We start from the raw sequence: 13838 nt of genomic DNA on the forward strand, positions 1-13838 counted from the left end.
TTATTTTTTTTTAAATGAACAGGTATAAAATTCATGAACCAACAAACATGTAACAGACACAAGATGAAATATATTACACTAAAGGCCAGGTAATTACCACAGTGGTATGAAGCTTCAAGTAAATTACTAGGCACTTTTTACCCAAACAGTAGTCACTCATTCCATGGAGAAGTCCAACTGACAGAAATGCCTGAAACATAATTGCTGAAGCTTTCTAAAATCCTAAATTCCTCCAAAACGTGAAGATAAAAAGGCAAAGACAAAAGGCCAGGTATTCTGCCACACAAGGCACCCAACGTTAGCTGCTTTCCTTACATGACTGTGTTCAGCTTAGTTGGAGTTTCAAAACTGGTGTTCACAAGTCTGCCTTCTCCATCTTAAAAGCGCATTTCCATTAAGGCTTTACATGTCAGAGTGGGGAGAAGCTGTAGCAGCTCCAGACACATGAGAAGACAGGTAAAGAGAAAGGCTGCAGGGTTGTATGTGAGCAAGTACAAAGCAGAACAGAGTTGACTTTGCTCTAATTAGAAAAAGTACTCACTAGCTGCAGAATCCCAAGTGGCAAAACATATGCTCTGTACCTGCCAGTTTGTAAGCGTGTGAACAACCCCAGCCCCATGGGCCGATTCTCTCAAGATCCCAGTTCCTGGAAGCTGAATCTTCCATAAACAGAAGGTACTGTCACATGGGAATTGAGATACCAGTAACATGCATAAGCTACTATGAGAAATTGCTATTAAAATACCTAACATAATTAAAAGGAGGAGAATAAAGGGCAACTAAAGCAACAAATGACATATTTCCAAGTACTTTAAAAAGCACTGTAGATATTTAATATACTTATATTAAGCAAATTAATATACCTAAGTTTACTTAATATAAGATTGTATTCATGTAAAACTTAAAAATTTTAGAAAGCAGCAGTTTGTGGCATGATTTTAAAGCACAGTTTGGTCTGTGGGAAGAAAAGCATAGCACTGAGTAGTCCTTAAGAAATCATGTCATTTCAGTAAGGTGCAAAGTTCTCCAGCTGGAAGACCAGGTCTACGGCAGCATCAATGTCTGGTACAATATGATCTGGTTCTACTAACCCAGGCTCAAATCTAAAATCTCTGTGGCCATGGAACACCATTTCAGCTATGCTCACCCTGGTATCCAAGGGCACCTCGGTGTGTGGGTTGTAAACACCAGTACAAACAAGAACAGACCTACAGTGGGCAGCAGCTGCGGATGCTAACTCATTCTCCCAACTGTTGTCTATCTCCTCATCCTGAGAGAGCGCGGTGGGTCCCCTGCCACCAGCAGCTTTGGCCTGAACCCAGGATTTTGAACCTTGTCTGGAGTTCTCTTCAAGATAGCGATTGTAAAGGTTAGCACCATAGACATCAGTCATGAGATTATCTCTGGAAACAGAAGAAACAGTTTAGTCAGCAGGGCGATTTGAGTTGTCAAATTGCGAAGTCTGAAGGACATTTATGCAGTTTTGGTTTAACAGTTTAATTTATACTTTACATGACTTTATGTGGGAATACGTAAACTGGAAGAAATCCAATTCTGTAGTTATTTTATTACACAACTTTCATTAAGCATGACATATGATAAGAGTTGTTTACTCCCTAGTGAAATTTCAGTTTGGAAATCAAGGATAGGTATTTGCAGGCCATGAATGAGTTCATTATATTTCCAGTCATGTTGGGGGTTCTGGAACAGTCATTGATACAATACAGCTTTATCTCTATGAAAAGGATTCTATGATGGGACAGCACACACAGTAGCGTATGACTAAGCTTAATGACCTCACAAATAAAGTCTAGCTCTACATTCTCTAACAACTGTCATTTACCAGTAAACCTAATAAAAACCACCCATGCAAATCCTTCTGCTAGATTTACCCAGCCTCTTGGTGGGGGTAAGGGAATCAGGAGAAACCTTAGTGGCATCTAAACCACTTTCTGTGCTTCTACAGAAATAACACATAGAAAGAGCAAAGTATTACTCATTTTCAAGATTAGAAACACCGAGGCTCAAACACACTGTAAGAAGTACACTGTAGTGCCAAGAATGTTAGTGGCCCCAACAGTATGAGAAGTAAGCTAGTACAAGCTGTGGATCTTTGCTGGTATTCCTGTTGTGGGTGATTTGCTGCTGTACTGGTTGGACTCGAGGTGCCTTACCCGACAGCATACAGGGTGTGAATGGGGTGCTGCCACTGCCTCTCTGCTGCCTGGGCCCTGATGAGGTATTCTGCGTACTGGTAGGTCACTTTACTGGGTTTGCCCATGAGGGCCTCATATTTCAGATCTTTGCCTGTGATCTTCTTGTAAATGTTTTCCAGACAAACCATGAATGTTCCGTGCCCAAACCTGCCCACATAGAAAGACAAATCAAATTATATTAAGTGCAAATTAAAAAAACACGTTTGTATAAAAAATGCCTTTTTTATTTCATCATCTTTTAGGAATAAATCACATCCTGTAACTATGGAGCCTCCCTCAGTTTCCACATGTTCCAATGAAACATTTCCGCAGCTGCTTCACTGAAAATTGAGTGCTGATTAGCTGAAAAATAAACATCACAACAAAAACAGGTTATAGGGGCAGCACAACAGACTTTATCTACTTTATCTGTTCTTAAAATGTGGTAGTGGCTTGTGTTAGTATTACTTGCACTTAAATAGTTACAGAAGTGACCTTCCTGAAAGAATGCCTGGCCTGTGATCTACTCTGCAGTGACAGAGCACAATCACCGAAATCAACAAAGAGGAGAAACAGAAAAGAAAGGACAGAATCAGACAGAAGGAAAACTGATCTCTCCTTAAAAAAGGAGAGTATACCAAAACCTTCCTGTAATATGGAGACAAAAAAACCCCAACTTCCTGGGTTTCTCTAAAACAGATGCAAAGGAGGATCAAGGAACAAACTATGATTTTACAGCATGCTTTGGATAATTGTTATTCTGATCAAGGGGCAGACAGTGATGATGGGTCATCATCCAAGCCAGTAAATCAGCAAGTTAGAAGATGTAATCTGATGATTAAAAAAAACCAGTTTTACTTCACTACTAGTGAAACACTAGTTCAGGGTGTGGAATTAGGGGTGAACTAATACGCATCACTTGAGAATACCAAATTACCAGAAGCATCCCAAGAAGAACAGGAAGTTGCTATACAACAATTCTATGCACAATAAATGACACATACTGCTTCAGAAGAGCTGCTAGGTAACTTCTGATACACATAGATTGGTATATCTGCTCAAATCAAGATCAACAGCGTAAAAAATACCCAAACCCACCAATATAAGGAGCATCAGAAGCAAGTAGAGATGTTAGAAATTAAGTCTCTAGTGGCCTAGAAATCGAAATAGTCTTTTAAGGAAAAAAGCTATGAAGGAGGAAGCAACTGTAGTACTTTCATAGGTGGTACATAATTTGCTTTTCTGTATTAACCCTTCATTCCCCCTCTCCACCCTGTTTGTTGCTTTCTGTTGTGAAATACCAATAAATGACCATAAAATTATTTCCAGTAATTATTAGCAAAAGCTTCTACCAACTTCGTCATGGCATTATATTCCAGTACTGAAGGTAGCAGCTCTGACAGGTACAACCTTGTCACACTGTCAAACTGAAAGGGAAAAAAGAACCCCAGCTTTATACTGGATCTTTCCCAAAGGGCATAACCAAAACCATGAATCTGGTTCACTGTAGATATAATGGTTGCCTTACTCTAGCCTGAAAACATCACACATCTGTCTTTTACCAGCATGCTAACTAGAGATGATCTTTGTATCCAGTAAGGACAGCTGACAAGATCCTCAACCCAAGATCAAAGCAGCAATCAAGTCACACTAACAATGACTATTTCAGTGTATATTCAGATTTTGACTGGGGGAGAACAGAACTACTGAAGGAACTACTGTTCCTTGAAAGAACACACGACTGAAAACAAAATCAAACAAAACTACTGTCAGAGATCATGCCACCTAGTTCTGTGTGTTCTACTTGTTTCATTCTGTGTTCCTTAAACAGCTCACTGTATTGTCCTCCACTCAAAAACACTCACTGCTTTCAACTAGCAAGTTCAGTTCTTTACCCTATTAGAAAAAAGTGGGGTGGAAAGGAGAAATACCAAAGAAGGAACTAATGAAATGAGACAATGGCCTTGATATTTATGTTTTCCTTTGAACTGAGACACTGAGGCCCTCAGGCAAAAACCTGTCTTCTGGGAGTGGGGAAACAAAGGGGCTTAGTGCGCAGAGGCAGCTTTTACCATGCGAAACTGATTTCCTGAGTGCAATGATGTAGACAGCAATAAGGCAGCACTTGCTGAAAACGTATGGCTTTAGAGATGCTGTCTTCAATGCTGAGACCAACTGTGAGGCTGTAAGCAAGCATTTGGTATAAAAGAGTTACCTGATTTTCACTGAAGATATGAGGAAACACCAAACACATCATGATATACACACGTTACAACATGTGCTTACCTTGGAGACTGTGCTTCAGCTACCCACATCAGATCCATGTTACAGGCAAGCACAGGAATGTGAGGGTAATTTTCATGGTGATAGGGATTTCCAGGGTAGCCACTTGTCAGCAAAACATCTATTATCAGCTGAAGGTTGGTCTCCCATCTGACTGGTTCCCCAAACAAAACAACAGCTACGAGAACAAGAATTACAGAGCAGAGTTATGGAATTAGCTAACGGGGCACCAGATCTCTGACACTAAAACTTGGTCTAAAGAGACTGAACAAGTAATCTGATTTAACCATGAACTGAAATAGTCACATTTAACTTCAGGTTTTACTATATTACATACCCATTCTTGCCCAGCAAATCTCAGAAGTAACAACCCTCCTCTGCAAAATCTACCAGTTTAAGGATTCCTTTTTTTAATCGGCTAAATTTCTCCACAGCACCACAAAATATTAACTTCTAAATGGTACTTCACACCCTTGTGAATTCTGTGTTTACACCCAGTGTTTACACAGATCAGAGATGCTATTTTGCTCATCTTAAACCAAAATTTGATTGTTGTTTTTAGACCTTTTTTCTGGTCTCCAGCATCATCTGACGCAGATTTTATTAAGTCCTGAAGTCCAGTTTCTACTTTCCTGTACTTCAGAGGAGAGTGAATGCAGTGTGCTGAAACAAGGTGAGTCTCATACTACAGCTTGGAAGTGACCATCCCAACCGCTTGTAAGAACAAGACCCATTATTTCTGAACACAGACATCCATTCCCCATTCATGACAGGAAGACAACAGCAGGCAGCTAAAGGAAGATGAAGAGGACAGCAGACCTCTGAAACGTTAAAACCACATGGCTCAAACCTGCACGCATTAAAACACAGGCTGTCACACGTGATACAGTGCAGTCAGTGCCAGATGCCATTACCGAGGACACCAGAATTGTCTCAGAAAACTTTCTGAAGTTCCCAGCAATCTAAAGATAAATCCCAATTATAAAGTATGACAAAGATATTTCATCTATTAATGGATAGTTGCAAGTTAAATAAAGACAACTGACCCTCAATCTTGGGAAGTTCCACAGCAGAGGGGGACTGCAATAAGAAAAAAGTGAAAGTTTTCTACAAGATTAAACACCTCCGACTATTTTTAACAGAATAAATTCAAGTATAGCCCCCACCGCTGCCTTCTGCAACACTCACAGGAAATGCACCCTCTCTTTTAGTATATACATAGAAACTTGTTATCTCACTCTGAAGTGAAAACTCATGGCAAGGGGACAGCAGACAAGTTCATGTCTAGCTTCCTGCATCCATTTAACTGCCTCTGGCAAGCTACAGTTGTTTAATGTACTTCTGTATCAAAGTATGGATGTTTGTTTTGCCACAGGAGGAAGAGGCCTCCAGTGTTGTCGAGGCATTTGAAAATTAGCTTTTGAAATGTATTTCTTTAATGCTGCTAAGGAAAAAAAACATGATCTGTAACACATAACACATGTGCTAAACAAAGAAGAGCTTGCACTTCATGAGCAACTTCCTACAGTGACAAATATGTAACAGTTTCTTGAGCTTTGACACCCACATGGCTGAGAAGTAAGGCAGAAGGTGATACAACTGAGTTAGGGATTCTATGAACCACAAAGGACCTCCTGACTTCATGTGGGAAAACCCCACTCTGCAAACCAAGCCTGAACATGTGTAGTACCACATGCGTATTTACTGAGGGTACATTCACTTCTTGAAGTCAGCACAGTTCAGTTGAAGCCACACTGTTTGTACTGTTACTATTTAAATATATTTGAATAATGATACAAACAAGAAAGGGAAGACATTGCAGAAAAATCAGTTATCTGCAAAGCACTGACTTACAATCAAAGCAACCTCACAGCCTAGAAATGCTACAAAGACAATCCTGTACTGAAGGAAAAAGCTTACTTTATCTTACACACACCTGAGGAAGCTAATAAGCTTTCCATGACAGAATCTGAATTAGGTATCTCTATAAATGGTTAAGTTTCTCCACAACAGTAAGTTACAAAATCAAAGGTTATGTTAAAGAACTACCAAGAAAACAAGCCTATAGAATTGTTCTTGGAAATGATGCAATAAAACAAATAAAGGAGGAGAAAAGCAAAGTCAGAATACAACGTAAGAACAGCATTAGCTCTGTAGTTTAAATATTGACCCCTGCTATTGAATGTGATCTGATGAGCAAACGAAGAACTTGAAAACAAAGATACACACTCACCAGAGCGTTAGGTCTTCTGTCATGGTCAACTACATCTAGCAAAGGGTGTTTCTCCCGCAGTGTTTCAATGGTAATAGGTTGACAGAAACCAAGGCTGGGAAATGCCAGTTAAGGATACAGAACTGCTTGTATTAAAAGAGTTTAAAAAATAGCAATTCCATTTTAACAATTTTAACATATGCAGCTTATCTGGTAAAGAAAATTATTTAGGAATGAAAGCAACATAAAGACTGACGTTTTCTTCACTGAGATAAAAAGATGATCATCCCATTATTGATAAATGGGAGACCTGTGTGCCTGGAATCCTATGACAGAAACTATACATAAATCTTTCTCAGAATATGAGATGAAAAGCAAGAAGCCACTCTCCACCTGCAGTACTCCAAGATCATCTTCACATAAGCAGAAGTTTATGAGGCAGCAAGACAGCATCTTGTGCAATTATTACAGGAAAGAAATATGAGCTACTTGAGTTACAATTACTGTCCCCACAACCTGTGCTTTCCTCAGGCCATTAGAGCTGAAAGCATGTCCCTAGGTAAGCAAACACCATAAAGCTCAGCCTCTTGCTAAATGGTGGCTTGAACAACTGGGTTTAATTGTGCTCTACAGGGAGTGAAGATAAATACTGAAACACGTCAGGAAAGGAAAGGACCAGAAGGGGAACAACAACCTCCTGATTTGCATAGTAGTATTCTTAAATACTGATATATCCCATTAATGTAAACTTAGTTAACAAGAGGAAACCAAACTATACCTACTCATTTATGTAAAAAGCAGTTGTGAATTTAGTCTCAATACAACGACATCATCTTACAATGCAAATGAAAGGAAGAGCAATTGAAGTGTATCAGTTATACAAAGTAAGCCCCTGAATTAACACCATGGGCCATTTGTGAAGTTATTTTCAGATCAGATTAGCTCGCATGAAAATGCTATCTAACAGAAATACAGCTTTTGTGTTAAGTTTGTAAGAGACTTTTCTCTTAGCTGTGCTCAACTAATTTTGATTAAACTGGAATGTTCCTTCAGTGACTTTTTCTCATCTTTGTACTTGAAATAACAGTTATAAGCTGCACTCATGTTTTTTTTACAGCTTATGACTGCACTAACTTTAACTAAAAGCCCAATAAAGAAGAAGTGCAGGAGAGTGCTACTGGAAGCATGAGTGAAAATTGCGCAACAGTTAAGGTTGTTAAATTACAGTTTGAAGCTTTGATACCACCATTACATCAACATAATTCAAGTTCTTTTTGGCCGTTAGTGTAGATGTGGCAAAACACTTCCCAGTGTAGTTCTGCTCTAGGTGCTGGTTACAAACCCACTGTGACCTGGCCTGGCTGCATGCTCACCTGCAGATGCTGAGCCACTGAACTACAAGTCAGATGTGATGATGCTATAAGAATGCCACACTCTCACCCACTCCAGAACACAGACCCTAGAGCTGAAGTGTCATTTACACAAGTCCAAACAAATTATTTCTCTTTTTTCTTTCCTCACTAAAAGCAGCAAACATCAACACACAACCACTTTCAAAACATCAAGTTGACACCACAGTAAGGACTACCACTGCCGATGACTGCATTCGTAGTGCTGAAATATTTAGTCTTCACTTAATCCACAGGATCCCCTGACCTTGATTAGGGAAAACACCTAAACAGAAAGTTGTTGGGTTGGTTTTGTGGTTTGGTTTATAAAGATACTCCTGAGCAATATCAAGAAGAGGTCCTTGTCCTGATACAAGAACACATTTGTCATGGTACCTCTTGAACATCCGCAGAGGACTGTGTGACATCACCACCTGGTCCTGGGAAATCTGTGTGGGATTTCAAAACAAGAGGAGTTTGTTGTTTTCCAGATCAGCTGTTTATGTGTGGATGTAATCAACAGCTCTCACAAAGCCTATGAGTTACAAAATACCAAGCAGACCTACGTAAAGCCCAACCATACCATACCTCCTCAATTGCACAATGTGTTTATAATACACCAGGAAAAAAAAGTCATCACTAACAAATTGTCATATAGCCCCTTTTCAGGTGCCAGAATCACTCCGTTCAACAAGAACACAAGGTTTTCTCTCCTAGTTTTAATGGAATGCCAAATGCACTCTAGAAAACAAACAGGGAGGAAGAATCAGAACTGGCCTAGTTCCAGCTGTGGTCCCTTTGCTAGGCTGCAGCACTGATTTCATTGTATCAGACCTCCTTGTCTTTGTTTCCATATCCCCATTCCTTCAATAGGTATAAAACCAGTGTAAGTACTATCATGGAAGGACACTGTTATGAATCACTCCTTATCACTTTTACAGATCTAAAAACCCCCAAATCATTGAGATGTTGTTTTACCCATGACACAGAGTTTGACTGGTACAGACATGCCCATGTCTCGTGGCCCTTCCCAAAACCATAGGCACTGTAGGACTCACTTCATGGCTTTCTCTTAGCAAAGCTCAAGCAGTCTCCATGGACGGGAAAGTCCTATTGCCTGCAGTGCTCACAGATTGGGGGGAATGAAGTTTTACTATTCACAAACTTGGCAGTTAGAATGATCTTTAAGGTTTATCCTGTGAATCTGTAACAAAGCCAGGCAGGAAGCTCCTCCCTCACACATCACCACAGAAGACACTCACCGGCCAGAGCAGTGGTTCATGGTAGTGGCCCATGCAGGATTTTCTTCAGGAGGAGAAAGCAAGATTTATTCCCACAATAATAACATTGCAAAGAAATACCATTACCACTGGAAAAAGCAGTGCCTTCACCAGTGGCAATGCCACTGGCTTTGGACAGCATGTTTTACTTTTATAACACCTCCAGCAACACATATCAGGGGGCTTAAGGGAAAACCAAAACTGCTTAACTGAGCAGGATTTAATGGATCATAATACATTTGACACATTCACCATAAGTAACTATCTAAATGAATAGGATTGATGGTACTCACTGGAACTCCCAGTAGCTGTGACAACTGATCAGCTTTTTCCTGGCGAAGGCAATTCCCTGCATTGGTGACAAACACCACAGGCACCATGAACTGTCCCTGAGAGTTCACTAGCTTCTGGAAGGCTGTTTTTGCAGCAGGAATTGGAGTCTTCCCTCGCACCAGTACACCATCAATGTCAAAAAGAAACCCAAAGGATGGCAGCACGCTGAGCTGTAAGAAAGAATTAGAAAGAGAAGAGTACATTAGTTATTCCCATACTTACGTCTGTTTGATAAAGCCCACAATAGCTCAGCCCAGTGAAACAGGCACTCCCCAGAGAAGGATGGATCCTTAACTTTGCACATTTCAATGTGCCTTACAGACATATTCATGTGCTAAAATACATACTGTGAAAAAAGAAACCCTACAACTCCCCTTATGCCTTATGAGTATTCCTCGAATGCTTCAGGAGACAGGGACAAACTGAGGTAAACTGATAAAAAAGGTACAAAATACACACTGCTGTGCCAGCGAGTCACATTTCTCATTGATTTAACCCCTATCTATTTCACAGGCAATGTCAATGCCCAGAACACTAACCAAATAAACTACTAACACAGTAAAAGCAGAGCAGCAGGGAGTTGATGGTGAGTTTTACACATGGCAGACTAACGCCTGTTGGGAAAGTCAGCTCCTCCTTCAACACAGATGCTGAGTCCCTAGAGTTTACCTCGTTGCCTGACTTTGAAGAAGTGAAGAGCTTTGTGGGACCAGGAAAGGAGAGCAAGGCTAACTGGGGGTAAGAGAAGAGCTGGGTATAATAAGCCTAAGGAGTGGCAACAGAGACGGCTGTCAAGCAATGAAACCGTTAATCGAGTTGGAAAAGGATGGACCAAAAAGGATTTGTAATGTAAACTTCAGTTCCCTCCCAAGCTTAAAATGGATTCCTAAGTCCCTCGTTCACCGTTTGATGAAACAGGGGTGACAGATCCAGTGTGATGGGGAGAACAGGCACCAAACGACCCCGGCCAGTGGTGGTGGGTTCAGCTGTTCGGGCACCGGCTGACAGCGACCCAGCCCGCTGCTGCTGCTATGCAGGGACAAGGACACTGCCTACTGAAGCAGCACTCTGCTCCTCATCAATTATTCACCTGCTGCATTCCTCCTGCAGCTGGGCACGGCACGGACATGGGCGCTGCCACCGCTGCGCTGAAGGGGATGGAGCTGCCGGCACATCCCCGGGCAGGCCGGCTCCCGCTGCTGCCGCTGGCATGGAACTGGCTGTTGAAAACCCGGGAGTGAGCACATTCCCTGCAGCCCAATTCAGTAAATGCCATGTACTGCACTGGCACTGCTGAAGTGAGGCACTTGGGCTTTGTCCAGTGTCCTTGTCCGTCCGTGCTCAGCAGAGCCCCAGCCCTGAGCCGGTGCCTCCAAGCTGCCTGCAGCAGTCTCGGGAATGCCACAGCGGAAGGAACCCACCCGCCCCGGGCACGATGGACACAGAGCAGCCTCCTCGGGGTCTGGAACCGCCGCGGGAGGTTCCCGGCACTACACCGCAACAGTTCTGAGGTAAAGGCAGCTCTTCCCGGTAGTTTTACCTCTTTTAAAGCGTGGCCATGGGTGTGAATCCTGCAGTGAACAGCACTAGCGAAAGAGCAGTCTGGTGCTGAGCATATACATTAAAAACACTACGGGAGGGTTTCAGCTCGTCCCGCAGGGAACAGTGACATTAACACCTCATTTTCCCCTTCAGGCCATAGAAGGCCGCTCTCCCGCCGCCCGGGAGCCGGCAGCGCTCAGCCCTGGGGCAGGGCCTCGCAGACCCCCAGTGAAGAGCCCCAGGTCCCAGCGGAGACGCTGCCCCCGTGCCCGCCACACCCGGGAGGGACCTGACCGCGGCCGCCTGAGGCCGTTTCGCTTTCGCCCCGCGGTGCCCGGCCTGGCCCCGCCCCGCGGACCCCCCGCTTGCCTTGCCTTGCTGCCGCTGCTCTGCCCGGCCGCCGGGAGCCCGCCCGGAGCGCCGCAGAGCCCGCTGAGCGCCGGCAGCCCCGCGGGGCCGGGCCTGAGGAGAGCGCGGAGAGGCGGCAGCGCCCGGCGCATGGCGGTGACAGGGAGCGGCCGGGACAGCGCCCGCCGGGCCTCGAACCGGGGACCGTAAACGCAGGGAAACGCCCTCACGGGACAGAGGCCACGCCCCCTATGCCAGAGGCCACGCCCCCTCAGGGTCTGCTCACCGAGGCGCGTTCCGGCGGTAACGGCAGCGGAACCTCTCGGCCATGCACGGGCAAGGCCGGGAGCGCGCAGAGGTGCGGCTGCAGGAGGGCCCCTGCGAACCCCTTCCGGAGCCGGCAGCGCTGGGGCTCAGCCGGGCTGTGGCACCCGCCAGCGCCACCACCAGGAGAGACCTCATCTGGACCCGGCCCGAGAGGGAGCTTCCACCACGCGAAGAGCTCGGCTCTGCTTCAGGAACAAACGCCCCGCTCTGCTGGTGTTCAGGAACCGAGGCTGCCGGGGAGAAATCACATCACGGTCACGCACGGACACGGGAGCTGGAGCGTGCGCTGCAAAGGCACTGATTGCAACCAGGCTGAGAGTGGGCAAAACACGGAATACACACAGCACGGGGACAGTCTGCAGGGCTGTCACTGGGGATCGCACCCATCTCTTAACACTGATCAGGAAAATCCACTTATCTCCTCGTAGTGCCAACACATATTCCCCACCACCCTCTTGGACATCAGGAGGTGATCCCATGGTGGCACTGCACTCACCAAGAAAGCAGCAAGGAGGGTGTGCTTTGGTGGGCACCACCGTGGTGGTTGGCACTAAATGAAACGGAATTGAATGCTTTTAGCACACAAAAGCAGCCAAGACCGGTAACAGTGAACAGCCTAACCCAGAGGTTATCCCCTCACAGCTCAAGCCAGGATCACACACAGCACAGAGCCCTGAAGCACACAGGGAGCTACACACTTCCATGTAAAAAATGACATTTGATAACCTTGACATGCTCACAGCTGAGGCACTACCGATGGCACAAACTATAAGCCTGACACAGCACACAGCTCTAAGTACAGCTGCACCCTCAAGGAAGCATTAACACAGAGCCTATGTGCTGTTCCATGCTTCAGGACAAGCTACAAGCTCACTCTCTCAGTTCTGCCTCCAGAAGCTCCTCTGCCCCAACCCCAGCAATGATCTAACAGCCCGTACAGCCAGCAGAGCAGAGGCAGTTTGCCCGGGCCGCTGCTGCCAACACTTACTCTGCAATTTGTTGGCTCAGATGCAGCCAGAAAAGAGCATCCAGTTTAAAAAGCCAGCACTTGGAGCTAGAGCCTGGTTCCAGGCCCCATACAGCCTGCACTGCAGCTGCACGCTGTTTCTGTGCATTGGTCCCATTTCTGCGCTGCTGAGCAGCGACCAGCATCACCCTAAACCCCTCTTTTTACACCATTATATTGGTCTTGCCAAGGGCTGGAGCTGCTTCTTTGAACACGAATGCAGTTCCTATCCTGTCTTGGACTTCCCTCTATCAGTTTACTCTTTTTTTTTATGCTTTCTGTCATTATCACTGTGTCCCTGACCTACCTTCACCCTTCTGTTTTGTGTCTTCTATGTTACATATTCCTACTGTGACAGAAGGGATCAACCAGTGGTATTATTAAACTCCCAGACTGTGCCAGGCCATGAAAACTAGTCAGGTTTCCCCCCCTAAATCCGGTTTGGTTATCTCCAGCACAGAGGTTAGCAGATGTACAGCAGGACTGGCATTTCTCTTCCCCTGGAAGAAACACTGTTGAACTGACCAAGTGCAGCACTGACCAAGTGCAATGCAGCAGGAGCATGGTAGGCAGGGGGCTGTTTACAACCCAGCTCCAGCTCCAAGTGCCTTTTTGGCAAACCCCTCTGGCTGCTCAGGTTGGTTGTTGGTGTCATGTCTCCCCTGCCCTGGTCATGCTATGGGTATCATCACGTGTTGTGACCACCAACACTCCTGCAGTGTGATCAAGCCTTACAACCTGCCTGCCAATGCACTCAGCTCAAGGAACTCCGTCAGTGCCTCAGTACCAGGCGACAAAGCCTTTACCCTTCATCTACTAACCTTTTCCACAGGCAAAGCACATTGCTCTGATCCAGTACTGCCAAACCATAAACCTGTTGGCGCATCCCACATGGAAGGAGCCTGTTTCTCCACTCCGGGCAGG

The 13838-nt window shown here is 44.7% G+C and overlaps 1 protein-coding gene across 2 annotated transcripts; it reads right to left on the bottom strand.

Moving 5' to 3' along the window:
* Positions 1-9995, bottom strand: LOC133214700 (haloacid dehalogenase-like hydrolase domain-containing 5). Of its 2 annotated transcripts, XM_061357855.1 has the most exons (7): positions 9652-9982; positions 8415-8527; positions 6712-6805; positions 5525-5558; positions 4482-4656; positions 2175-2363; positions 1-1403 (listed from the first exon to the last, which is right to left on the bottom strand). In XM_061357855.1, exons 1-7 carry the CDS (start codon positions 9892-9894, stop codon positions 1007-1009), a joined length of 1245 nt encoding a protein of 414 aa, XP_061213839.1. In that variant the 5' UTR covers positions 9895-9982; the 3' UTR covers positions 1-1006. The 2 variants fall into 2 exon arrangements, with proteins under 2 accessions (XP_061213839.1, XP_061213840.1); XM_061357856.1 differs by lacking the exon at positions 2175-2363 and having other exon boundaries at positions 9652-9995.
* Positions 9996-13838: the final 3843 nt, after the last annotated feature.

This window comes from Neopsephotus bourkii, unplaced genomic scaffold (assembly GCF_033783945.1).
Source record: "Neopsephotus bourkii isolate Nb327-2 ecotype Australia unplaced genomic scaffold, CSIRO-AGI_Nbou_v1 NB_923, whole genome shotgun sequence".
Taxonomy (NCBI): domain Eukaryota; kingdom Metazoa; phylum Chordata; class Aves; order Psittaciformes; family Psittacidae; genus Neopsephotus; species Neopsephotus bourkii.